This window comes from Grus americana, chromosome 16 (genome assembly GCF_028858705.1).
Source record: "Grus americana isolate bGruAme1 chromosome 16, bGruAme1.mat, whole genome shotgun sequence".
NCBI lineage: Eukaryota > Metazoa > Chordata > Aves > Gruiformes > Gruidae > Grus > Grus americana.
In genome coordinates this window covers 3428133-3455988 of record NC_072867.1, presented here as the reverse complement: position 1 = coordinate 3455988, position 27856 = coordinate 3428133, and the positions used below count along the sequence as shown (strand labels likewise).

General features: G+C 42.9%; 1 protein-coding gene across 4 annotated transcripts in view; it reads left to right on the top strand.

Annotated features, from left to right (window-relative positions):
- RNFT2 (ring finger protein, transmembrane 2) overlaps positions 1-23400 on the top strand; it is a 31495-nt gene extending 8095 nt beyond the window's left edge. For 3 of the 4 annotated variants that reach the window (XM_054844060.1, XM_054844059.1, XM_054844062.1), the window contains 6 exons: positions 1420-1520; positions 4889-5042; positions 15428-15577; positions 20189-20254; positions 21294-21395; positions 22846-23400. In XM_054844060.1, coding sequence (XP_054700035.1) covers positions 1420-1520; positions 4889-5042; positions 15428-15577; positions 20189-20254; positions 21294-21395; positions 22846-22980 — 708 coding nt within the window. In that variant the 3' untranslated portion in view covers positions 22981-23400. The remainder of the gene's footprint in view (positions 1-1419; positions 1521-4888; positions 5043-15427; positions 15578-20188; positions 20255-21293; positions 21396-22845) is intronic. The other variant, XM_054844063.1, reaches the window with a different exon arrangement.
- Positions 23401-27856: the final 4456 nt, after the last annotated feature.

Here is a 27856-nt window from a genome sequence, read left to right as displayed (position 1 = left end):
AAAAGAGTACCGTGCCCTAATCCTCACTTCATCTTCCTACTTCTCCCCACTGATGCTCTCCCACAGTTTCCTTCCTGCTCTTTTGTGAAAGTGTGGCATAGTAAAACGAAGAGAGAAAAAGTCAGGGAGATTGTAGTCTGCTTCTGGTTCTGCCACCGACTGGCAGTGCATCTTCAAGCACTTCTCTGCACCTTAATTTCCCATTATGTACAGCAGCGGTGCCAAAACCTATTTCACTAGTTAATGATAAGATTTAATTTATTAGCATTTAGATTATGTTTTGAGATGTTCAGCTGAAGGATTTTGTAGATGTATTGCTTGTTAGTATCTTTATAATGCTCTGTTGATAATATACTTAGAATATAAAGAAACCAGCAGATCTTTTCAGGCCTTATGGTCTTCAGTGTCAACAGAATACTGCGACAGTACTAAAAGCACAAGATTAGGATTGCTTTTTTGTAAAGATTACATGGGTGGCACAAGTGTGTACTTACATCTACCAACAGCAGTGGAATAACTGTGATACAATGCCGAATGAACAAATAAATTGCACAATCGTGTAATAGATTGCTGTTGCCTTGCACTTTGCACCTCTGTCTTTCCAGTAGCGTCCCCTTTAATCTGCCTGCTTTAAATCTCAATCTAACATCCCTGGCTGTTGAATAGCTACAAAGAGCTATTTTCTGAATAAATCAGCTCACAAGAAAAATGCTGGGTTTTTTCCTCCCAAGAGTAAAATTTACTCTCCAAAATTACACTGGGCCAAGACCGAGGACAAGATCTTGTGCCATCCAGCTTCTGTCTATAATGTTCCATGTCTTATGAAATGCAAAATTTGCACTTCTTTTGACCTTTATTTCTTCAATCAAAAATGCATGTTCTAGAACTTCCATGCATTCAGGTAACAGTCATATGTGCTGCATGTAGTGATGGGTTATGTTATATTTGATTTAGCTAAGCCTTCTTCTAAGTGACTTTGGATCTATTTGTAAAACACCCCTTTGATGAAGTATCATTCCAAACAGGTGACAACTCAGAATTAAAGTACAGTATATGGAACTGAGTTTTTTTTAATCTGCTTGTCAAACTGCATTTTAAATATCAGACTTTGGATGTCCCAGGAAAGATCCCAACTTTGAAAATTGTGTTCTGCAAGTCAGGCTGTCTTTTTTATCTGTATATTTTGATTAATTTCTCTGCAGTTATTTATTTGTAAAGGTTAGGTGAGTGCTTGTGTTTATATATATGTCTTCACCTAGCAGCTATTTCTGAGTCTTAGTCTAATGTAAATAAACTAATTACTGAACACTTAGTTGCATATTTGTGTCCCTTTGGTTGGTCTTGCATTTTTTCAGCAGTTGAAGGCTCAGCGCAACCCTTGAGACTTTGAATTTATCTTTGCTTCTTTTTCTTGCTCAGGAGAAGAGATCAGTGTTCGTTGTTTTCTGGATCCTGGCCTTTCTCACTGGAAACACCTTGTATTTGCTTTATACATTCAGCTCTCAGCAGCTGTACAACAGGTGGGCAAAATTTACATGGTACATGATGGAAGAAGGTGGTAATTGCCAGGGAGGAAAAGAGGGAAGCCCACTTTTCCCCATGCTTTGGGAGGAAGTGTGCATACTTAAGGTATCTGCTGTCTTTCTTACATCTTTGTAATACCTTTCAAAAGAGGAAAAGACCGTGTGCGTTGCTTCTACCAGTGGACTATGCTCCTATCAATAAATGACATAACCAGGGTCTAAATGGGCCAGGGTGTGATGATATACTACACAGCAGTGTTGCTGCTTGAAACACGTACCTTTGCAATTTTCTTGTGTATCAAAGCAGGATGGTTACTTTTTTATAGTGGGACTTCTGAATTTCCATTTTGGCCACTGTGACTGAACATAAAGAGCAGGTGTTGGAAGCAGATAAGAAACCGACCCACTGATTTTTCTCTCCCTATAATGTTTTCTCTTCAGCCTATCAAGCTTTGAGTCTATTACAGGGGATAAACTGGAGATGAAATAGTAGTGTTTTACTTCACTGTCCTCAGGGCTTGGAGGCATTTGGATCTGGGGTAATTAAGATAGCCTCCACTTTCAAATTCTGACTAAAGTGGTGCTAAAATACAGAAAAGTTAGTACCCATGCGTTTGGTTCAGTACTACCCCTGCTTATTATAAAGCAGGGATTAAATGACAGATAGGAAGCAAAGATACAGAACTCAAGCAAGGGGATGTTAGTAGCATAAACAGGAAGAAGCAGAGCAATATCGAACCTAGTTACTTCAGAAAGTAATTTTGATATTAGTAGCTAAAACCCTATGAATTATCTTCCCTATGAATATTTTGTTTGTCCCACTGACAGGGACTTAGAACTTCAGACTGAAAATACATGTGTAACACGCATCAGTTGGGTTATGGCTAGATGGCTCTTGGGTATGTTTTTTGTCATTTATTTCATTGCTTTCCTGCTTCTTCCCACCAATACTGTCATGCAGTGGAAGAGTCAAGGTCAGCCCACAACCCTGGTATCCTTTGGAATTGCCCCTAATGTATTTGGGTTTGATCATTGGAAAGCTGTGTATGTAAATGCTTCCTGAAATGGGGAGAGATGAGGAGGCTTGTATGTGTGGGTCTGAATGCAAGCTGGCAAGCCACAGAATGCTCTGTATAGGGATTGTGGGAGGGGATGGGAGAGAGGAAACATGTATAGCAGAAAGGTGTGAAAGCATTAGTTAGAAATTTGTTTGCACCACAGGGAAACACTGTGTCCCTGAGAAGGTGGTTAAGGTTAAAAGCATGAATAGGACTAGTTTAAAGTAAAGGATAGATCATCTAAAATAAAAAGGTTTCAGCAAATTGGGGTCATCCTACACACTGTTTAGGGTGTGGTTTGTGAACAGACTGGGCAACAGCTTCACTGAAAACCCCTATTCCTGTGAGTGTTGTAGTGGCACCTACTGTGTCATGCTTGGGCTAGCATATCTACTGCTTGCTGTGTGGGGACCTGTGACTATTCATGAGGCAGGCCCGCGAACTTAGAAATAGCTGCTTTGGTTTTGTTTCTTTCTGGCTTATTTTTCATTTCCTGATTTATTTACTTTTTGCTTATTTCTAGTGCATGAATAGTAGTAAAGTCTCTGATTCTGTTTCTGTTTTTAGGGTGTAATTTTACCTGTTGTGCTGTGCCAGTGTTGTGAGTATTTTAAATTCATGTTCAGGCTTTTCATTCTGGGTTGGTTATTTTATTTTTCCTTTTTTTTGTTTTCTTTTTGGTTAAGTTTTTGCTTTCTACCATGAGGCTTCAGTAGGTAAATACCCTGAAGAGGAATTCTATTTTTTCAGACTGAGTAGGGTCTAGTCCTCATTGCTGCTCAGGTCAGTAGCTCCTGCCCATTGCTACATGAAGTTCTGCTGTCCTGGACTCCCCTTCTTTAAAGAGCAAATGTTCAGCCCGGTCTGTAGCATTATGTAAGGGGCACTACCTGTTTGGATCTTTGCTGATTGACACAGCCCAGCTCTTGGTCTGCTTCAGACAGTGGCAAGCCACTGTCAGAGCATGACACACCTGAAGTTCTGACCTTTCTGCCATGTCTAATACAGTGCTTCCTTTGTCACCAGTTTGTTTCACATGCACAAGTAGCTTTAGAGACTGCTGCCCCTGCAGTAGTTCTACCTGTGGCAAGCCAGCCTCAGAGGAGCAAGACATAGTGGTCTTGACTTGGCCATGAAGTTCAACAAGGGCAAGTGCAAGGTCCTGCACGTGGGTCGGCGCAATCCCAAGCACAACTACAGGCTGGGGGGAGGATGGATTGAGAGCAGCCCTGAGGAGAAGGACTTGGGGAGTGTTAGTGGACAAGAAGTTCAACATGAGCCTGCAATGTGTGATTGCAGCTCAGAAAGCCAACCATATCTTGGGCTGCCTCAAAAGCAGCATGACCAGCAGGTCAAGGGAGGGGATTCTCCCCCTCTGCTCTGGTGAGACCCCCCCTGCAGTACTGCATCCAGCTCAGGGGTCCCCAACATAAGAAGGACATGGAGCTGTTGGAGCAAGTCCAGAGAAGGCCACAAAAATGACCAGAGGGCTGGAGCACCTCTGCTATGGAGACAGGCTGAGGGAGTTGGGGTTGTTCAGCCTGGAGAAGAGAAGGCTCTGGGGAGACGTTATAGCACCTTCCAGTCCCTAAAGGGGCTACAGGAAGGATGGAGAGTGACAGAACAAGGGGGAATGGCCTTAAGCTGATGGAAGGGAGATTTAGATGCGATATTAGGAAGAAATCCTTCCCTGTGAGGGTGCTGAGGCCCTGGCACAGGTTGCCCAGAGAAGCTGTGGCTGCCCCTGGCTCCCTGGCAGTGTTCAAGGCCAGGCTGGATGGGGCTTTGGGCAACATGGTCTAGTGGAGGGTGTCGCTGCCCATGGCAGAGGGTTGGAGCTAGATGGACTGTAAGGTCCCTTCCAACCCAAACCATTCTGTCATTCTATGACTTCCCCAAGGAATCGTAACTACTGACTTGGACTTCAAAGGATAAGCTGTTACAATCTGATCTGATAGAGTAAGCCTGTGGACTAAAGGCACTGTCGTTAGACCAAAGGCTCTTTTACAGCATGAATTGGAGCTTACGGAGATTGCAATCTTCCAAACCAGATTTTGTACAAGTTTGGGTCCTGGTTTCTGATAGTGGGCAAACCTGCTGACCTCAGTAGAAATGGGCAAGAACAAAGTCAAGAGGCCCAGTGGAACCATGGGACTAATTTGCATGTCTTATTCCTATCGCCCTTGAGAACTTCACTGCGGTTCAGTTTCTAGGCTTTCTCTGGCTAACAATGGATATTGCTGGTATCAAGAAGCTTAAGTGAGGTTCTCCTCATTGGTATTTGAGCTTTGTTGTCATGCCTTTCAGCCTCATATTTCTGAAACCCAACCTTGAGAGGCTGGACTTCTTTGACCTGATGTGGATTGTGGGGATCGCAGACTTTGTACTGAAGTACCTCACCATCGCGTTGAAATGCCTAATTGTTGCCCTGCCTAAGATCATCCTAGCTGTCAAGTCAAAGGTAAGAGTTTCTCTTCTTCTTGATATGCAGATGTTTGTCTTTGATAATCTGATACCTTTACAACACATTTGCAGCATGCAATATGGGTGCAACAATAAAAATGATAAAATATCTGATAAAACTTTGGCAGAAGTCACCTGGGTAGTAAGTTTTGGTTTTTGAGCCATTGCAGACCTGAGCAAGGGTTTGGTAATGCCATCAAGTAATTAAAGTCCAAAGAGAAGTAAGCATTGCTTGAGAAGGAGTAAGAGTGGTGAGATAACTGCTTTTCTGGTTGACTTTTTCTGAGTAATCTCTATAAATAGATATTTCTGAAGCATAGCTCTCTTCATTTAATGGAAAGAAATTGGAAGTTCTTGTCTCTTTGGCTTTCCACTTGAGTCAAAGAAGTAACAGTATTAAATTGAAGCTACTGATGCCACAAGAGACAGCGCCAGTTCTAACCATGGGTGAAGAAATATTTTAACTGTTTAACATACTTAAATGTTTATAAAATCATATGTAGACTAGGCCTAACTATTGAAGCTTTCTCACTACATTCTATCCCTTGAAATACCTTTTCATGTTTTCCTACTCTTACAGATGTGTCATGCTGCCCTTTCCTCCACTTAGTAGCATCTACATTTCAGTGGCAAATGTAGCAATGTGTATTATTTACATTTGGTAAAGAAGCTTTCTGGCAGCTAAAGGGATGAAAGGCACTATGTAGATGCAAGATATTATCATTAATCGCTGAAAGTCTCAGGCAGGGCACTTAAGGGGATATCTAAACTGGGAATAGTTTTGCTTACAAATGACATGGGTGGCAAGGGAGTTGAGCAGTTTGTTCCTGCACAGCAGGGCTATTCGAGATGGTTATTAATTTATTTCTGGCAATTGTCCAGCTCTTTTTTTTTTTCCTTCTTCTATTATTATTATTTTATTTTGGGAGATTAATGTGCTAGGTCAGAGCATAATCCAGCCTGGGGAGGGAGGGAAAAGTGATGTGAATAGTCTTCCCAAGATAAATTGCAGTGTTGGAAAAGGTTCACAGCCTTTGCTTGCTTGTCTGAGAGCTATCCCAAGTACTCATTAATCCTTGTCGGGAGAGAAGAAAAAGAAGGGGTCTTTATTTGCAGCTACAGTGGGAGGCTGCTAAGATCACATCTGTCAAGGGCCTATAATGACTCAGAGCACAGATGCTTCATTTTTAATACCTTTTTCTGGATAGCAATATTTCTCACTTTTTTTAAGTCCCTTTTTGTCTTAGGATGTTGTTGATGGTCTCACTGTCCCTTGACATCTGAGACTGCTGTTACCTACCACTATGGATCTGGATTTATTTTTATACCCCTCTCTACACTGCATCCATTAAGCCAACCAAGGATGAGATCTGGTGTAACAAATTAAGCAAGATCAAACTAGGATGGTAGAGCTCCAAGAGAACCCCAGGATGCCATAGAAATTGTAATTGGTAACCACATAGCTGAGCTCTTTCCCTGAGCCTGATGACCCAGCTTATTTCTACAGGCCAGCACAATGCTACACATCTTATTTTTCAGATGAGTTTTTTTTTTAAAGGTAAGCTTTTTCTGAGTTAGAACAGTTCTATTGCACTTTAGGCACATTGACCAAATTCTTATCAAGTTATTTGCAATCTGCTATCTTAATATTTGCCAGATACAAAGTTATTCTCTTCCTCCCCATATGCTTGTAGTGTTTCTGCTTGAAGCCTAGCTTGTAGTTTATGAACTTCTGGATGGCTGTCACTTAATGGTAGCAGGTAGCAAGCTGCTGGAGAAATAGAAATTAAACTCAGAGAAGAGCTAAAAGATTTCTTCAAGATATATATAATGAGAATTATTCTGCCAGTTAACTAGTCAGAACAGCAACCTCTAGCTCCCCATAATACAGGGCCAGAAGTGGAGATTGCTGCACTGTCAGGGATAGAGTTCAGCACAGCTGTGAATGCGTTAAAGGTATTTAATCTTGAGCTTCCTTGCAGTACCTTCTTGCTGGCAGTCAGTAATAGATGATAAAACTTGCCCGTGGACAGGATATCAGGGACTTTAATCATTCTGTGTTCAATCTCTGAGCAGGCCCTTCAGATTTTCTTCATTTTGGAAGTTCAAAGGCACTTCCAAAGCTAGTCTGGCTTTTCGTGCTGCTTCTTGAGATTCTAGTCTTCTCCAAATACTTTGTGGTTTTCACTGATATTTGCATAGCCTTCCTAGTACGAGGCATCTCCTCTGAATGTTATTCTTTCAAGTCTCTTACCTCTCCATATCCATTGTGATTGGAGCAAGACCAGATTCTTTTCTTTTACACATCAAAGTCTTCATGTCTCCCCTCAGTCTTCTCAGCAGACTGAGCAACACCAATTTTTTAAGTCTTTTCTCAGAGATTCATTCATTCCAGATCTTATTATTCTCTTCTGGACTGCCTTCAGCCCCACCCTGTTTTCCAGACCATTTCTCCAGTCTGTCAGGAGGAGTCTGGATTATAATACTTCTTTCCAGTTTATAGCCTTTCCCGGTTTAGTGTCAACTACACATTTGATAAGCCTACTTTGTTCCATAAAGATCACTAATGAAAATAGTGAGTAGCACTAAACTCTGCTTACCTCAGATGCATCTTTTCATTTTGACAGCCAACACATGAAAAACCTGGGCTAGAGCACTCGGTTCTCCCAGTCTGAAGTACCTGGGTCATGTATTCCTAGTATAGCCCCATCACAGGGAGGGCAGCATTTGGTTTAAGATGACATCAAGAACCACCTTGGATTTATAGCATCAGTTCATGCTTTAATAACTGAGAAAAGGCAAACTAACACTGAAAGGCAGAAAAAGAGGTTTGTTTTTGCAATCTGAATACAGAGAACAGTAAACACGATGAGTGCTTGAAGCGTGAAGCATGAAGACTGCTATATTATGGGGATACAACTAGCCAGAGTTCTCCAAGCTTGAATACCTCAATACCTTGAATATCTCTGCAAGCAAAGCCTCCAAAGAGCAAGGGAAGTTTGAAAATTTGACAAAATAATCCCAGACTTTCCCAGGTTCCAAACCAGCCCAGAAAACAAAGGTGCCAAGAGAGGCTGTGAGACTGCAATTGGGCTGGAAAGCAGAGAAAGAAGAGCTTGTGAATAGGGGAGTAAAGCAGAAAACAGAAGATAACCCCACCATCGGACTCCAGTCTTACACCTCTGCAGTCAGTGGGAGAAGGAGCATACCTGTGGCTAAAGATATCCCTTCCTCCCCCAAGAGCTGTGATGCACACATCAAGCTGAGTGCAAGTTTTAATAGCAGCTGGGCTCATAATTTCTTTGGAAGGGGGGCTTGGCTCCCACCCTGCATGCTGAAGGCTCTCCATTAAAAAAGGCAAATAAGATCATTTGGTTCAATATAAAATGAATTAAAGTAAATTAAACTGCAGGAGCCATGTGGCCTGCGGAGGCCTCCATTGTTGTACACACATAAACGGCAGCTTTTCATTTTCACTGCTAAGGAATGACAGCTTGAGGGGGGTGGAATTAAAAATAAGGAAATAAATAATAAAAAGACACAGTTGCCAAAGATTTCGTTTAGGAAATCCCAAGTGCCTGCAAGTCTCCCATCCCCTCCTCATGCTGTTGTCAGCAATCTAAGCTGATATCCTGGAGAATGGAGTGAAGCATGGGGGGGCGGGAAGAGAAAACCAAACCAAAAGAACTCTAAGAAACTGTTATCCCAGGTTCTTTTTTTATATATATATATATCTCCCTATCTCTATAGGGGAGAAACATACCAAGGACATACTTTTTTCCAACAGTCTTAATGGGTAGCATATAAGAAAGGCCCTAAGTAAGAATTTTCTTTGCATGCTCAAAATAGATGTGCAGCCAAGTTACAAGGGGCTGCATTTCCAGAAGATTGAAAATTCAAAAGGAAAACACTAACATTTGTTCACTGAAAACATAGTATGAAATTACTATTGAATGAATACTTGTCAGTTTTGTTTGAAAGCTGGATCAAGACTTTGCAAAGGAGTTTTTTGTAATGCAATAGTGGCATTACTCATGTGAAGTGTTTTCTTTATGCTGTTCAAATGGTGTCGGGGCAAGGGTATAAATACTAGTCCACACTAGCACTGTGCACTCCTCACTGCATCTTTGAAAATATTTGCTGAGGTTTTTTGGGGGGGTTGGTGCTTTTTTGTTTTGTTTTTTTTCTTTTTTTTTTTGATTATCATCTCCTCAAATTTGGTTGGAAGAAACTTGGCCTGTATGTGGCAGCCATTCTTTACACAGTTTTGCACTTGAACTTTGGACCAGAGACCTTTTTCAGGTGCATACCACATTTCCTAGCACAGATGGTTACAGCTCTGCCAGGCACATTAAGCTTTCCATATTCCTTCTGAATTTGCACCTTGGACATGAAGGAAGCATCAGCATGTCTTTTGCATGAAGTTGTATGATTTGGATCATTCAGCTGAAGCAAACTATCTTAAGGCACTGTATCACAGTGTCAGCTGATCTGCAATAACTGTGTATTCTGTGAGTCTGAAGCTAGTAAGACTTGATTTTTTGAGTAGCCCCAGTGCTCTTCCATATTCTAATGGAGCACAAGCACATCCGTAGTTGCTTTGGTTATCATGTCACCACCTGTCTCTGCACAGCCATGTAAAATTAAATAGTTTGGTGAGGAAAATGAGCACTTACAATGATTAGAATTGTTCTGCAACCTGCCTCCATGTTGTGTCAGAGCTCAGCTCCATGGGATACCCTGGTCCAAAATCCTGGTGCCCAGCCTTTCTCACAGGGCAGACTGACCCTTCCTCCATCACTTGACTAGTTACACAAATGATTTGCATGTGCAGAAGTTTTATGCTCCTTGAGCAACAAGCTCTTCTTGGACTAGGCCTTCATGTAGAACAACCCATGACATAGAACAAAGTCCATCCTTCTGCATCAAGGGAAAGAGGGCAAGCTGGAGCATCTTATGCCTGCCAAAGCACTCTCTCTAGGCCACAGCCTCTTCCAGAGGCTCCCATTAGGACAGAAGGTGCCAGAGGGAAGTTGTGTTAATTGTGATGATGGCATCAGGCCTAATGTCCCTGCAGTCTCTTTCATCATGACAGTAGATATTTATCAATCATTTAAAATGAAGTTTGTGTACATTTTTTTCATCCTGAGAAAAACAGTGCCTCTTGAAGTATTTGAGTCTTCCAGATGCTGATCAAAGATACAGAAGCATTAAAACAAGCACTGGGAGCAGGTACATAGATGACATATTACAAGAAATATCCAGGTAAACATCCGGTTCCTTGTCTGTGCTATCTCGTAATGTGTGATATGCAAGTTAATCCTAGTCTTCTCTAATAGTGTGGCTAAAGTGGTGTTTCCAGATAGGCAGTAGCCTATCTTCTCATTACCCTCTCCTTGATGATCTTGGATGCTGTTTGGGGGGGGAACTCACTCAGATTCACTCTTCTTGGACAACTATCTGAGCTTTGATCCTCTAGAGCCTCAAAAACTACATGATGGTTCTGCAAAGACTTTTCTCTATTGCAGCCCAGGACAGATGGGGTGTCCCAGAGCCAGAAGTGTGGGATTTATTACTTAGGAAAGAAAAAGACTCACTAAAGCATGAGACTAGGTACTGGAACTCTTCTGTACCTCTCCTTAACACACTTTGAAAGTCACTGCTACTAACCTTTTTAAAGTGCCTTCCGGGTTTAACTTACCAGTTTAAGATATCCAAGATGTGACTTTCAGAAGTGCCATGCACTAAAAATCTCATTTTCCCCTCTAGTCCCACGCTGGAATTACTCATTATTAGTCTTGCATAGATTTTCACCAGCATCCTCTGTGCCACAATCCTGTTTACTGCTCCTACCCAATGCTTTCTTATATTGGCAATGACCTGAAATCTCAGCAGAGTCTGCTCTCCTCTGATCCAAATTGCCAGCAGGTCTCAAAAGTTTTTTCTAGCATCTTTCTATTTCAGAATATGTCCTAATGCTGCTGGCAACAGAACAAGTGAGACTTGGAACTTCCCTTGAGTGCTAATCACAACTTACAGTTGCCTCATTGCAACTTCTCTCACTTCTTACATCCCATTTTAATTCCGCTGTGTAAAACCTTACCATGCCTTTCTGTTTCCTTCTGTGGAGGCACACATGCACACTTATGCAAAGCCTTATGTCAAAAGAGACTACGAAGTCAATGCTTGGTTAGGCTATGTGGGAATTAGCATTGCTTCTGCAGCTGTAATTTGCCCCCTTTGGTGTGTATATATTGTGATTCAATTTTTAATTATGTGATTCCATATTATTTTTCTGTAAGACTTCTCCCATCCATCACCAGTGTATACTATGCCCCACAAACAAAGCAAGGATAGGTACTGAAAGAAACTGTTGTAGAAACTGGAAAGTGCATAGAGAACAAAGAGACCACTGGAAGAAGAATAATGTTCTACAAGTTGAAGTTGAATGCTACACTGGAGAATTAAATTCCATCCTTTACTTTGCCAAAAAATTCCTGTGTGATTCTAGAAAATCCATGTACAGCTGCAAACTGAAGTCAGTGGTTTAGCTTTTAATGGTAATGTGATATAGAATATTAAGTGCTTTATAAAAACTCTAATCCCAGACATCTCAGCTTGGACACCAAAACAACCTTACCTTAACCTTAGTCTTTTGTGTCTCAAGTTTTCATTTAGAAAATGCAGATAATAGCTGTCCCTTATGTCAGCCAGCAATGTGAAAATAAGGGGGTTTAAATTTTTTACTGTAGTGGTGATGTCATACAAAGACTGAAGAAATTTTAGTAATTTTCTACTCTGAGCAGAGCTGAAATAGCATGAAATGATAGGATGCAGATCTGCCATCAAGTAATGAGGCTATAACAAAATATTAAAAAAATCGCATGCTTAATGAGAACCACTCACCCTCTGGGAAAAAATAGTATGTGTTCACATCATTACAGACTGTATAATACTGCATGTACTAAAGGAAAATTCTGCTCCTTCAAAAGAAGGGCTTGATTTAAGGTATAAAAATGGTCTGTGGTAAGGGAGGTAAACAGGATTATACTTGAGTCATTGACTTGGTTTTTAACAAAGCACTCTGGAAAAAAGGAATCAAAATTCCACCATCACAAGGCTCATCAGCAGAGTTGCTATAATTAGATCCACAGCACAGTCCTTTGCCACTTGTGCTAATGAAGTGTTTGATAACAGTCGTAGTAGACTGTCAGTATTTACAATGACTGACCCGACAGAGGAAGCCGGGTAAGCAGTGTACTACTAACACTTTAGTCAGGCTTAACTCCAAACTGTTGCTAAGGCTTGACGAATGCAGAGCAGAGACTCTTTTCTGCTATTTGATTGCCTTAACCAGGAGCTGTAATGTCAGGTAATATCCTGTTTAATCTCTGCAGTCCAGCAAGGTGATATGCTTGCTCTGGAGGGCCGGCTCCTTCACAGGCCTGTCATGCATTGGGGCTGGCTCACAGGCTCACCACAAATAGCTTTCACTGATCTTAGAGTGCTGTTCTCTTGAATACACTCTGTAAGAGATTGAAGATTCCCAGATTTACATGTGGTTTTTGTGAAATAGGAAAAAGCACCTAACAGAAGCAGGGCTTGCCTTATTTCAGGCTGTTGTTCCCAGTCAGCTGCACAGGAGAAATAATTGTATTTGTGCTTAATGATGCACAGTTTTCCCTAAGCTTGATGGGAAATAGCCAATGTATTTTAGCAGAAGCTTTCAGACAAAATACAGCTTAAGACATTGGCTTTGAAAACTTCAACCTAGAGAGCCAAGCTATAACAAAGCTGAAAAGCAGAAAAGACAAAGGTATATTGAGTGCACTTACAAATGATGGGTGCCACCTGCAAGAAGTTACTGCTATCAGAAGGCTAAATTTTGCTGCTGAAGTTACAGGGAACAGCCCTTATTTTCTAAGCTTCTGGCTCAGAAGGAAGACCCTCACTTCTGCAGCCCTTTGTAGAATTACTTCTGATTTTCTAGGCACTTTTCCTAGTTTAAAAAAGGGCTGTGGTGCCTGACAAGCTTTACATTTCTGTAAGCATTTACTGTAGCACTTCTAAGTGATGCTCAACAGTCTGTGTACTGCTTCCCCCCTCCTAGCTGTAATCACTCTAAGCTTATCAACAAGCCTCTCAAGTGGTCAAGTGGGTGGTGTTAATGGGCTGGATGGGGAGATGCATCCATTTAAAACTTCATTTTTGTGAAGATGTTAACAAGTATCTAGCTGCTAAGAAATCCTGATACCCTGCAGTTGTTATTGAAAACTGAAGATTTGCATTAGATAAAGGAATTATGAAAGCTTTGTAAAGGGTAGAGATTTTGTGATTAGAAAATTTAAATCTGTTTCTCACTGCATGTTCATTTTAGACTCCCGCTCTGCCACTTCCAATTCCGCAGCCTGTCTGGACCTCTAGGGCTACCTGTGACCCATCCTTCCTTACATCTTGCTTTGGGCTCTGGTCTTTTAGTGCCTTCTGTTCTAGAAGAATTTCAGCTTTGATGCCCCAAATGCTGAATCCGGAACTTTCATCTGATGCAATGAGAAAGTAAGCAGTGACCTGTCCCAGCTGAGCCTGCTAGGGAAGCCAGGCTAAATAAAAGAAGATGAGTGTGAGCCTGGTGGGAGGAACAAGTCAGAGAAAGCAAACAGTTTGCTGCCTTTAGCTTGCTGGTAGCTTTCATCAGAGCTGGCTGAGGAGGGGGAGGCGGAGAACTGCCTGTGTGAAGGGAAGGAAGTGACAGCGTAGTCATTAGCAGACTGCGACCCTCTGTCACAAGGACTCCTGAAATAAACGATGATTGTCTTGAAGCATGAGGCTGGATAGAGACCTCTGTGCTAATTTAATAAATTGCTTGCATTTAGGACCCCAGATTGTTGCTGTTACATTTTTGCCATGTGATGCCACCTGGGATTAACAAGGAGGAAGGGATGGGGGGAAAGGAAGAAAGCAGCTCAGGTCCGTTAGCAACCGCTGGTGTGACCTCACTCCTTATCCCAGGGGGGATATGAGATCATGAGAATGCCAGAGCTCTCTGAAGGATTCGATTTGTTCAGTACTGCAGGATGGCCTGCCGAGTGATCTCATCTCTGAGACCCTAGGGAGGGGCGCTAGCTGCTGCTAGCCTCGTGGACTGCAGAGGACTTAATCCCCACTCCAAATATCACCAATTAACAATTGACCTGTGATGACATCACTGATGACAAAGCTAACTGGGACAACACAGCAAAATTCCAGGGGAATTTCCCCTTCTCCGTGATCTTATCAAATAAAAGAATTTTGACATGTCAAAACCAAATCTTTCAGTCCAGATAACGTCATTGTGGATTAAGCATAGCTCTGGGCTCACAGCTTGCCCTGACCTAGTGCCCTGTCACCAGTTCCCCCTTTTAAACAGTGTGGAATGGAACATAAACAGGTCCTCATTAAGAGTAAAATTAGATAGCCTTATTTAGCCAGCTTCTTTGCTCTAGTCTTAGGTGCTTTAAGGCAGAAATTATGTGGTAAGAAAAATCCATTTCAGTTGTTGCATCTCATGGTTGTAGTAAGCCAGGAGGGAGTTTAAGTTACCTTGCAGGTGTCCTTCAAGGAAGGAAAGCTTTCTAATTGGAATGAATGCCAGAATGGCAAGGGCAGCTTAGGTGAAGGTTTACAAAGGATGTTGTCCATTCTGTGAGTCAGAGAGAAGTGTTTCAACCAGCATGCTTCTCCCCTTCCCTCCCCCCTCTTTCTTCCTTTAAGTCCTCAGGAAGATTTGGTATCTCTGAGTTTAAAATGCCTTGAGGTTTTTTTTCCCCCAGAGCCAGTCTTTTTATCTGTGTATTGTACAGGATCCAACACACGCCTGAGTGGAAGGGTGCTGGCAAATAGGTAATTAATGATGATCTAGAAGGTTGACAGAAAGGCCAATGTCATGTTACATTTAAATATTGGTACCTTCAGAAGGGGGTATAGGATCAAAGAGACTTACCTTGCATTCCTTTTCTTATTAATAGTATCTACAATTCACATCATATTCATCCCTGTAAGTCTTAACCTCTGGCATTGCTATCATTCTTTAGCACTGTACAGATATGCAACAAGGTTCATATTCATAACCTGCTCTAAAAGTTTAAGATTCAGAAGTGTAGGATAGCTGGATGAATGGCAGAGCAAGAGGAACGCTAAGAAACACTGAAGTGAGTTATCCTTTCTAGGCACAGAGTTAAATGGCTGCAAAGAAAGCTACATCTCGTGAATACTGGTCTTTGCACCATTTAACAGAGTGTGTAGGTAGACAGTGAACACAAATCCTATAAGCGTCAAGCCCTGCATGTGTGAAGTGTTAGTTTTGACTTCCTGATGGTAATCATGTATTACTTGTTTGTTTTACAGGGCAAGTTTTATCTTGTTATTGAGGAGCTGAGCCAGCTGTTCCGCTCCCTTGTCCCTATCCAGCTATGGTATAAATACATCATGGGAGATGATCCATCCAGCAGCTACTTCCTAGGTGGGATCCTGATCATCCTGTATAGCCTCTGCAAGGCAAGTACCACCTCATTAGTAACCTCTATGGGAGATGTAGCAAGAGCAGAGAAAGAAGCACAGCTGAGGGAAACAAATACACCCTTTGATTGTTGCTATCACTATCCAGGAAGGGAAGCTGCAGCAGCTGGGGACACTGTACTTTAGTTGCCAAAAGCATTTTGCTTCACCAGTATGTAGGCATTGGCAAGCTAGAGGAAGATCTCTGACTGCTCATGTAGTGTTGCATCAGGTGGATGAAGTCATTGCTGCTTTCTAGTACCTTTCTATAAAGGCTAGAGGAGAATGGTAGTGGAGTCTTGGAGGACCAGTACTGAAAGAGATGTTAGCTGTCTCCAGACTTCTAGATGCAACACTGAAAGGAAGGCTGCAGACAGTTAAATGTTTCTCTCAGCCTTCCTCTGTCTTCCAAGGCAGGGTAGGTACTCTGTCAATCAGTGCTGAATGCAGCAGGGGGAAAGAGGGTCATACAAGTCCTGCCTAGATAAGACAGGTAGTTCTCACCCCATTCTAGGTCCTGATCTGGCCTAGGACCAGGATCTCGGTGATGGACAAGAGTAATTAATGTTTCCTCAAAAATAAGAATGTTAAGAGCACAAAGTCTGCTTGTACAGTTGTAAATGAATAGATGTGTGTGATTTATTTAGAAGAGCCCCAAGTCTGAGGTCTAGAAATAGTTGTATTTCTACTTGTGTGGAACCTTGCCTAGGAGCAGAGCAGTAGCTGAAGCAAACAATACACCTATGTCATCCATCCCTCTGAGAAAGGCCAAGTGAGTCAAGCTTGCTGCAGCCCTGATGCTTGTCTCTGCCTAGGAGAAAGGGGCTATGGCTTTACAGAAGCAGACTGAAGAATAAAGAAGAGAGAATATATCAGAGCTGAAAACAGCTTAAAGGGGCTAATGGATTGCTGAGCAATACAGACTCATACTATAGCTCTTAAGTGAGATGTGGCTGCAGTTGCAGCTATGTCTTGTAATGGAATGGGGCAATGCAACCCCTGCTGTCAAGGAATTTACAGTTTTTGTAGGCAAGACAGGCAGACATCATGGGAAGTGAAGTGACTTGGTCACAGCAGGTCTGTAATCAAGCCAGAAACAGAGCAAACATGTCAGAATAGAAGGCACATGAGACCAGTGTAACTCCCTGCACACCCATCCATTCTCTCAGCTCTATGTTTCCTGCTCTTTACTCTGCGCTATGGGAGAAGATTGTTGTCTGTCTCAAAGATGTCATTGTGTGGATCCCCTCTAGACAACAGCATCCAACCTTTCCAGCTTGTGAGGTCAGGTATACAAATCACAGTTAAAAGGACAGATTTCAAGTTACCTTTCTGGTGTCCCTTCTTGCAAAAGTTGCTCAGCACCTGGAGAAAGGATACTTACCTGCAGTTCTATATGTCATTTCTTACATCTGGAGAAGTCATCATAGTGTGAAGAAGCAGTGAGGGCCATCTGCTCCTTGGAGTAAGGGGAGCCAAGCACAAAACCACACCTGGCAGGGCAAGGGCCTTACCAGCCAGGGCCCAGCCCCACAGCACTCCAACAAAGCAAGCAGGGCAGGCCTGGAGGTGATAGCCAGGATCTTCAGGTGGTGAGGCAGGTCCAAGATAAAGCCAGAATATCAATCCACAGGTCACAATCAGGTCTGGTGGAGGCAGCCAGGGTCAGACATAGTCCAGCAATTGCAGGACATAGCCACAGCAATGAGGCAGGCTCAAGATGAGGGTGGGAAGTCACTCCATGTGCTGGGGCATCCAGGTCAGTGGGATCTGTAGCTAGGCCCAGGCATGGCTATGGCCAAGCTGGAAACTAGCACTTGCACAGCTCAGGCAGAAGCTGAGGCCTCCAGGGCTGAACTTAAATAGAGCTCCTGGGCCCATGGGCAGGGATTGTGGGTAGGGATCCCAGGTGAGGCTTGTCAGGGTCATGAAAGCCTGTTAATGCACTCAGGGCCTTGACCCATAGGCGCAAGCAGTTCTTGATGGGCTAACTTGATGTTTCTCTACTATGAAGCCTTATAGGTAGTGTTGCAATAATTAGATTGGAAAAGCAGCCCCATTTTGAAAATTTCTGTTGATCTGTTACTTAGAAGCTCCATGAGAAGAGGAGGACAGCTATCTACTGGCCTTGACTATAACTTAGGACCAGATCTGCGGAGCAGACTTGTGTGATAGTGTCTTGGCTACAGCCTATGCCTTTAACATGTGTGTTTCTTCCTTTAATTCCTCTAGTTCATCAGAGGTGTAAATGGATGGATAGGCCAGCTGAAGGGTGGTAGGTCCAGGAACATGTCCCAGGTCAGTCATCGTGTGGCAACTACTTATTACCACAGATGTGTCCAGGTTAGGATTAGACCTCTGCATGTTAGAGACGTTGCTTGGAAGTAAGAGAAAAGTAAGAGCATACTCTTCAATGCAGATCATGAAATACTAGGTGCATGCATCCCATTTACAATCACAGGAGTTGCAGGTCTAATTCCTTGCCTGAGATACTGAAAATATACCCAAAGGAGTCCACATTAGCAAAGCCACAAACCACATTAGAAAAACCACAGAAGCCAATTTGGCACTCAGACCTTCTGTGCTCCTGGCAAAAATCCAGGGCTCAGCTAGGGCTGCATCCCCTTTCCCTACACAAAGGGCAGGCTCGACTTTCAGAAGGTTGTATGTAGTGCAGCTGATGGGAGCTGTCTTGGTGTCTCTGTCTGGATTGTGTAAACATGAACCTCTGATTTTGGCAAGGACATCCCAGATGTTCATTAGTAAGGGCATCCAGGTCTTATTTTTCCCTGTCCTGAACAGAAGCACTCACTGGCTGTGAACCCAATTGTTGTAATCCTTTTGCTAGAAAGATGACTGGTGCAACATAGACTTCAGTGATAAATGGATGTTAAAGAGACTACTGAAACACGCACCTTTTGGGGGTACAGGAAACTCCAGAGGAAAAAACATTGAAGGGAGGAAATGGACTGGGAGAAGAGGAGACATCAGAGCCAGAGCAAAGGCGTTAGAAGTCGCGCTATAAGCAAAGCAACCAGAAGAAGCTGTGAATTGGACTGCAGGAAAGAGCTGATCCCTATCCTTGTTAGAAGATAAGTCTGTAGTAGTTGGTGGCCTCAAGTGCTAGTTGCTGACTGAAAGCATTACTGGAAGGACCCTTTTTACATGCTGACTGGAAGCATTATTGGTGCCTTCATTTGATTCCACATCTATTGCACGATGATCTCATTGGCATTCCCTGCAGTGAGCCCACTTACTCATGCTAACCAAAAAAAAAATAGAAAGCCAACTCCAGGCATTCTGGTGCCTTAGTACTGCTAGTCCACTACAGCTCTGCATATTCTGCATCACATCTTCCCCTACCCTCACTCAGACAGATTAGAAATGGAAAGATCCTGTTACATCATCTGGTCCGTCTCCCAGTTAATGTAGGGCTGTTCTTTGCACAATCATTCCTTCATATCTTGTCTAGTTCATAGTGTCTTTCTCCCTGTGTCCTGGCAGATAGGGAAGATGAAGCTGGCATACCAGATTAGGTTTTTCAAGTTGTTTTCCCTTTTATTAGTAATACCACGTCTTCACTTTAAGAATGCTGAGTGTGTTCAGCCCCTTGATACTTGTAGGCAGTTTATCATCTTTTCCCCCCACTTCTGTACTGCTCAGGCAAGCTGTAAATATTTATGTCTTTTAGCCTCTTTTCAGAAATCATTTTCTGCAGGCTTATTTTCTGCTCTTCTCTGAACTGCTTTTAGTCTTTAATGAGGAGCCCAGAATGAGTGCTGCTCTCCAGATGCAGTTACATCATGTTTGCTGGGCAGTGAAGGGAGGGGGGAAGAAAAGGACCTGGTGTTGTCCCTGCTGTTGGCCATCTTCGGGCGTCTGCAAAGTACCAAGGTGCTGGAAACTCACTCCCTTCCAGGCATGTGAAGTTTCTCACTCTTTAAGTGGATGGGAGCAACTCAGCCTCAGTCCTGCTTCTCATTCCTCAGCTGTTCTTTTCTTGGTAGTATTTAACCACTGCACTCCGCTAATTCATTCTCCGCAGTAGGACAGGCAATTCCCACTCTTTCCTTCATAATATCATCTGAGCCCTGAAGTGTCAAGCTGCGTGGCAGAGCTGCACAGCCTTGGAAATCCCCCTTTTCCCCAGAGGCTGAGGAAAGCCATTTTCTGCCTCTTCCATGTGAAAAGACTGCCCTTCCTTCCCTCTTTCTCTAAGCTCGCCGCAATATTTTCTAACCTCACTGCTGGGCTTTTCAGGTACTCAGTTCTCAGGGTGGGAATGGGTCCATTTTAGCCCTTTCCTACTTAGCGGGGCTGGGCAATTTACCCTACCCCATGGGTCCTGATGTCTCCTTTCTGTCCTGTAATGTCTCTGATTTGCAGTCCATTGTTACCAGAGCTTTTTTGGCTGCCCTTCTGCACTGTCAATTCTCATTTATTACATACTTCATGATCACCATGAAATCTTTTTTGGCACTGTTGTTACTTAGAATCTTTCTTCCCTCCAAGGATCCATTTGGAGACACTGTTTTCTGGACTGTACACACACACGTGTATGCACACACAAATTTTGCATAAAGTATCTAAAATGAAATGTCTTTATTGCAGTCTTTTGACATCTGCGGTCGTGTGGGAAGTGTCCGGAAGGCACTGAAGGTCCTTTGTACCCCACAGGTAAGTAGTCATATGTATTAGAGCAATTTCTTAGGTGGAACCTTGTTACCATTGAATGATGGAGTTGAAAATTGCTCCATGTATCAGGATCATAGAATAAAACAATTTGTTGTCCATTGGCTGGATAAGCTGGTGTCTCTTGTCAGGAATGTTAGGAACCTTTTCTGATATCTGCCCTGTCCCAGTGATGGTAAGAGAGAGTTGCTAGTCTGGCTCATTTTGTCTGATTGGAAGTCCTGTGTAATATGGATTAATCCATTGAGGCCAAAACTGCAAGAAGCTGACAAAACCTTGTAGTGCAGAGTGTGAGAAAGACTTTAAATAGAAGTATGTAATGTCTGATGTGCAGTGACATTAAAAGAGATCCTAGAGTGCACAGAAATTATCCCAGGCATCGCATTATACAGTACTGATATTTAGATCTGTTGCAGTGAAATACTGTGACTTATATTTTAACATGGTAAAATCAAAAACTGTAGAGGAAAGGGACATAACATCGTAGAAGTTTGTTACAGCTTGCCTTGCATATTCTGTGGGCTTGGGCTGGTCATTTTTCCTCAGCATGTTTCTGTCTGTCTCCCCTATTACTGTTACAATAGGAGAAGCAACATATTTAAAAAGAAAAGTGGGAAGCCTGTGGGTGCTGCTGCTGTTATTCTTTCTTCTATTGTCTAACTTGCTAATAACAATACCTCCCACTATCTAAACACCTCTGCAAATGATGCTGAATTAATCCTTTCAGCTCCCTGTTGAGCTCATTAAATTTCATTATCATTGCTCCACAAGTGGAGGCACTAAAAGATGGAGTCAGCTCGAGGGGAAAACAAAACAGAGAACACAGAGCTCCAGACTCCCTGTGTTCTGTGTGCTGGTCCCCAAATCTCCCTTTCCCGTACACAGTGACATAACACCAGTGTCCTTCCCCGGTCATGCAGGAAATCTGGGTGTGAAAAACAGTGTCTATGTGTATGCTTAGCCACAAACCAGATTATCTTCAAACGCTTTGACACTGGGATTTTTTCCCACCTCTCCCTAACAGACCTATGGAGTTCGTGCTACCAGCCAGCAGTGCAGTGAGGCCGGTGACATCTGTGCCATTTGCCAAGCAGAATTCAGGGAACCTTTGATCCTTATGTGCCAGGTAACACCCCAAGCTTCCCACATTGGGTTGGGCGTTCATTTGGTTAACTTCTGCAGCTGGGGAGAGCCACAGTTGGCCTAGGTACTTCCAAAATCATTTGCTGGGTCTTGATCTAGGTCCTAGTGGATATTTATTGCTCTCTTCCGGATAGCCAGTGATTCGTGATAGCTGAGCCACTCTTTAGGGGCTGATCATAGCTATTGAGATGGAAAAGACCAGCCTTGTAGTCCAGGGATTGCCAGCTGGCAGTCCAGAGCTTGGATCTAGAATGCAAGACATTTTTATCTGACCCTTGCGGAGGCTGGCTACTCAACAGGCCAGCTGACTGGTGCAGCACCGTGTAATTGTGGTCTGGCCTCTGAACACCTGGCCAGGAATAAAAGTAATTCTGTGTAGAGAAGTTGGTCACTGCTGCCAGCACCTGGGAATTGTCCTGTTTCTCAGTTGGAAAACACTGGCAAAACCTAGAGCTTAAGGATGGCATGCTCTGAGTAACGCAGTAGTCCTAATCTGGTGCTGGTAAAACCCTTTGAATGCACCACGCTGCTGTGGGTTCTGTTAATATATCAGAGGCCAGCTGAAGGCATTGCCCTGTGGCAAGACTGGTGATGCTTCCCCAAGATTTTCTCTTCAGTTGTTTATAACTTGGTCGTGCTGTGTCTGTTGAGGTTAAAATGCAGCATCCTGGAGGTTGTCTCTGCTGATGTGTGGGTGCATGCAGGAAAACCTGAGCAGAATGATTCAGCCATTTCTGGGAATGGAATTGTTGGGATATATGCTCTCTTGTGATAGCAAAATAAAGCTCAAAAGCCTTTTTCTGAAGAGCTTTAACATTCCCATGCTTTGTAACAGGGTTGTCAAAGCAAGTAGGGCAAAAGTGCCTCTACTTTTCCTGTGAACATCTGTGCAGATGTTATCAAGCTGGAAGCCCCAGAGAAGCTATCTTTGTATGTGCTTATCAGAGTTGAGATTTTGATGAGTAACATTTCTACTGACTCCACATATGAGGTCTCAGCTTCTTATGGCTTCTCATACTCCCTTCTTGCTCTATTCCTTTTCTTCCAGCAGATGAGGTTGTGTGCTGGACATCTGTCCCTCCTGATCTCTGTTAGTACCCAAGGCAGTGTAGGGGGAGAATCCTTTTGTGGCTCAGTGTAGAAATGAGAGGAGAAGATAAGGGGTGAAAACTGATGTTTATGGAGAAGGGGAAACAAGGGCTGCGAAGCTACTGACTGGGTCTGGGTGGTGTGAGCAGAAAAAAACAAATGCAGTAAGGAGTAGGGAGAAGAAAGAGGGTTGTTTGAGTGGGTACTGCTAATGGGCTGCACTGTCCACCTGAACTTGAATTGTCACTTGCTCCTGTTGAGTCACTGTCCTGTTGAGTGTGTACACTTAGTGACAACACTGAACCTCCTGCCCTCATGGTGACAATGCCCTTTTGTCTCCACAGCATGTGTTTTGTGAAGAATGCCTCTGCCTCTGGTTTGACAGGGAGAAAACCTGTCCTCTTTGTCGTTCTGTCACAGTAGAAACCCTGCGTTGCTGGAAAGATGGCACCACCTCTGCTCATTTCCAGGTGTATTAAAACCAAGACATACCAACAATGGAATAACATGTGCGGAGAGAAGAAGCAGCTGGGAAATCTGGTGACCCCATGCCCCTATTTAGTTGCCTGAGGATTTGTTGTCTTAGTCTTTCTTCCAGCTGTTTCTCCAGGAGCCAACAGAACAATTGTTACTAGTCAGAAACTTTATCCTCAAAGGCAAGGAAGATGTGTTTTATGTTACAGCAAACTCCATGGCTAAGCTACAGCCAAGAGTTTTTCTTGAACTTATGTGGTTATAAACTGCCTGGGATGTTTCCTTTCTTTCTGTCCTTTTAGTATAGATAAATACTGTGTGTAGAAGGAAAGCTTACGGTGATTGCATGTGTATGACTTGGTATACTGCAAAAAGCTTCTCAAACCACTGCTGAGATTTTTCACATTAAATGGCCCTAGACTCCCTGAATCTGTGACTTCATAGAATTACGCTGTTGCTGTTACATTACCTTTGAGAACTCTTCCAAAGCAGTGCCTCAGCACCACGTGCCCAAAGTTTATTTGGGGATGGAGAAAAGTAATTTCCCAGCAGCCGTGTTTTTGCAATTGATTCCACAAATTGCACGTGTTGTCTTAATGAAACCTCGAGGAACTTGGGGAAGACTGTGCTAGTGAAGCTGGAAATGCCACTTGCTTTTCTTGGGAATGTTTTTCCTCTTTAATTTTCATGATCAGACTTTCTGATTTCTTAGCATATGGGGAGAACAATGGAAGGCAGGGAGAGATTCAAGTCAAGTTTGATTTGTCTAGGTGAGAAGTTAAGGTCCTAACCAAGAGCATCTCACAAATTCAGGTCTCTCTGCAATACGTTCCTCAGTGCAACCACTTGAGGCAAGGCTTACTGCCTTTAGAGACAAGCGCCACTCAGCATCCAGAACCCGCCTGGCTCCAAAACCAGAAAAAAAGCGCTCACACAGCACTGAACCCGTACAGCACTGCTGATATGGAAACACTGGGGCATCAGGACCTGGGGCTCCCTGGAGAGGCTGGGTTTAGAGATACTTGCTGGCTCGAGGGCAGAATTATACAGAAGCAGATGCATTGCTTCAGGAGCCAGCCTGGTTTATACACAAGCTGGATAATCCACCTGTGATGGCAGAGACTTGATGGTAACACCTCTGCTTCAGAAAAAGCTCTTGGAGGAGATACCTTGTATTGTTAACGGGCAAATTAACATACTTTATATTGCTGCAATTTCCATCTCTGCTGAGGGTGCTGCAGTGGCACTTGCATGCAAATGGAGTTGCTGGAGCTTTCTCTTTCGCTAAACAGCCTCTGCTTTTTGCTGTGTGCCCAGAGAAAGTGCCTCATTAGGCAATTGTGGCATCTTCCGCACTCATTACTATGGAAATGGCCGTAAGGTTACAATCCCGCTTGAGTGGATAATCAGGAAGAACTGTACCTGGGGGAAATGAGCCTACGTGTATGTACTGACTGCCGCCTTCCCCTCCTGCTGTGGAACTCCACAGGGAGAAGAATTAAAGCAAACAGGAGCTAATGGTAACAGGATTAAGGCTCAACATTTCTTTGGAAATAATAGTTAAGTATGGCTAGAGGAGAAATGATGAGAGGCAGAGCCTGAGCAGGGAAGATAGTCCAAAGCTGGCTCGAGAGATAGAGGGAAGTAGAGGAGGAAAAGCTTTACTTCCCAAAACAAAGTGATTTGATTCTTGTCAAATGGATCCCACGAAAGTGAAAAACTAAGCCAAGGAATCCAGTGGCTATCTCCAGTGGGAACAGCCTTTCTGGGATGGGGAGGAGAGCTCAGTAAGGAAGGAAACCAGGTTTTCAGTGGGCATAAAAATGTTATGTACGATAGTCTGGTATATTCACCAGGAAAAGGGAAAATTACTCATTCTGTGGGCAGGCAATTTATGAAAGGTTTCAGCAGCAGTTCTAAGTGCAATGCCAATTAATTAAAGGGATGGTGGTACCTGCTTTCAAAATGTTTGAAAAGGCACTTCTGATTTTTTTGTAAATGCTCCTGGAAAATGTATTTGGGGAAGCGTACAAAAAGGTCAATGTGAGCCTCACACTACAGATAGCATTTGATACACTGTTTCAATTTTTTTTTTTAATTTGGTGATAAGAAAGGCAGGCAATCAGAAGGAAAGTATGGGGAATGTTTTTTGCCATTCTTGTAGTCCTTTTTCTTTCCTTTTTTTTCTTTATTGAATGATATTTCCCGTTTGGCAGTGTGAGTAAGAAAGAGGGGACTATCATCATCATGTACTTGAAACACTTTGCTACAGCCCCAGGACTTGGGAAGATCCCACAGTGAGACATCATACCAGCACACAGTGGAAGAACTGTGACATACCTCAGAGGTTTTTTGGTACCCATGTTAAAAACCCCTGCACCAGCATCATAATTTTCTAAAGAACTTCTAATGATTAATTTTTCTTTTGCTTCATCTCAGCGATCCCTTCTTGATTTTTGCTTCCCCTCACTATTATAAGGCAGCATTCTGGTCCCCGTACAGAAGTCATCCACTTGTCTGTTAAAATTAATTAGTGCTAAATAGAAGGTGAAATTTTATGTTGTGGGTATTTATTCTACTGGAAGCATAACAAAGATCATCTTAATTCCTGCAAGATTAAAGAATTTACTACAGGCCACTATTATATAGCTGTAAAATTAAACCGACATCCTTCAGTCCCTATTCTGGCCTGGACACTGGGGAAGAAACAGCTCTGTGCTGTTAGCAGTCTGTCAGACCCTCCTCCTAAGTTACGGTGCTGGTTTTGTGAGGCAGGACGATTCTACCCCCTCCTGGAATGTGATGTTTGGACCAGAAAACATACAGGGGAAACTTTGGTTCTAATGGCAACTGATGAGAAACTTCTCTTGATTTCCATGGGAAAACAGGGTTGTGAAAGATACTATTCTCTCAAATTTCAGAGAGGAAATAAAAACTGGAGCCTTTTTTCGCCATTGAACAGTTATTTTTCTTTTTTTTAATAAAGTCATTATAAATATGTACAAAGAGTCTCAGCATATGAAATTCCTTTTACAAAAGAGAGAAGCCACATCCAACCACAAACAGGAGCCTTCATCAGCTCGTATCAGCAGTGAGCATACGCTTTGCTCTTGCTTTGGTGAGGGTGGAAACTTGCACAGTGACTCTGCAAGAGTTTACATCCAAATAGTACTAAATAAGTAATGTGCGAGGAATTGTGTATTCACTGCGTTTTGGCTGTTTAATTCGGTTAGCAATGCATCTGGGAGCAGACTGGAAAATTTGCAAATGTCCTAAGGACTAAAGATGATGGGAAGATTTTTTCTTCTGATAAATTGCGGTCTTCAAATGGATTGGAAAGGTTATGCTGTGAAGACCCATGAAAACTAAATCCCATTGTAGTTGGTTTTGCTCCCTACTTGGGTGGCACCTGTAACAAATAATGGATGTCACTAATAACGGCTGTTCAATGCCCAGATGCTTTCAGTGAATATTTGTCAAGTCACTTTCTGTAAATACTAAAAAACTTGTGAAATTCAAGTACTCGAGTATTCATGCAGAGTGAATACTGAAGAAGTCTGATCGGAGTTACGCGAAAAGTCACTCGTATTCAAATAAATATTGTCAGGAAAAAAATATTCACCCGGTTTGTACTTTGTAGTTTTAAATTTTTCTTGCAAATGGGTAATGGAAGTTCTGCAGCTTTGACTGGACCAGTCAGCTTTTTCCCACAACTGCTAAGGTCAGAGCCCTTGTTTGGAAGACCCGAGTGCCTTTGGGGTAGGTGCTGATGGAAATTCTCCTCATGCAGATGGCACGATTCAAGCCAGGATTGGCAGAGGGAAGAAGCACAGAAGTGTCTTAGGCTGGGAACGGGGATATACCTGTGCTGTGAGCAAGGATCACCTTTGGAATGAGAAGGGCTTGCGCCTCCGGACCAAGACAGTATTAGAAGCCCAAAGCAGGAGTGGCATGTGAGGATCCCCCTCCTCCATTCAGCTGATAGACTAGTGTTTTCCTGTGGAAGAGCAAGTCCCACATCATTCAGACTTCCCTAGGCTTTTGGATTTCCAGCTAACATGGCCAGTGCCTCCTAACCTCTTGTGCTGAGATGACCAAGTTCAGCTCAGCACAGCAAGCAGTGCCTTGCAAAGTGTGATGCAAGAATGAGGTCAATTTTGAAGCTTGGATTCAAAATGGAAAAGTTGTGAAGATACTGTTCATCTCTTGGAGAGGTAGAATGCAGCCAGGAGGTTCTGATGTGGACAAAAAATGTGGATCCAGGATTTAATTTGGAGCCATGGGTACTTTGTTATATATAATTCAGACTTCTGTCAAGATCATGGACAGATGTGTTAAAACTGTTTGTAGGAAAATGAAATATTAAGGTAGATGTACTATGCTGTCCTCATCATGAAGTATTTTGTACCTGATAGTGCAGTTTTTTAGAAGGAAAAGATCTCCTTCAGTTTTGCTTCCCCATTCTCCATTGCCCCCCAAAGAGAGCTTCTCCCCTGCCTGCTCAGCCTCCAAGGACTACAGCGATGGCAGCATGTGACCAAATTGTTTCGTCTTCCGAGGCAGCAGGGAGAAGTGCCTGATTCCATGGTGCATGTGGACATAGAAACTGCAGCAGTTTAACCGAATCTGTCTGTAATCCATTTCATTAGAAGGTACTGCTGCTGCTTTTGCAGTGGAGTTAAGATCCTTATAATTTTAGCATGATAGAGAAACAAAGCAAATTCACAAATCAGATTAAACTAATTTAACAAGTGTTTCTGATTTAAGTCAATTGCTTTAGTAATGGGCTTAGCTAAATTAGGGTAATTTCAGCATGTCTACATGCTCCAAAACAGAAGCACGATGGGTTTCTCATTCCTCATCACTGACAACTCACTGATT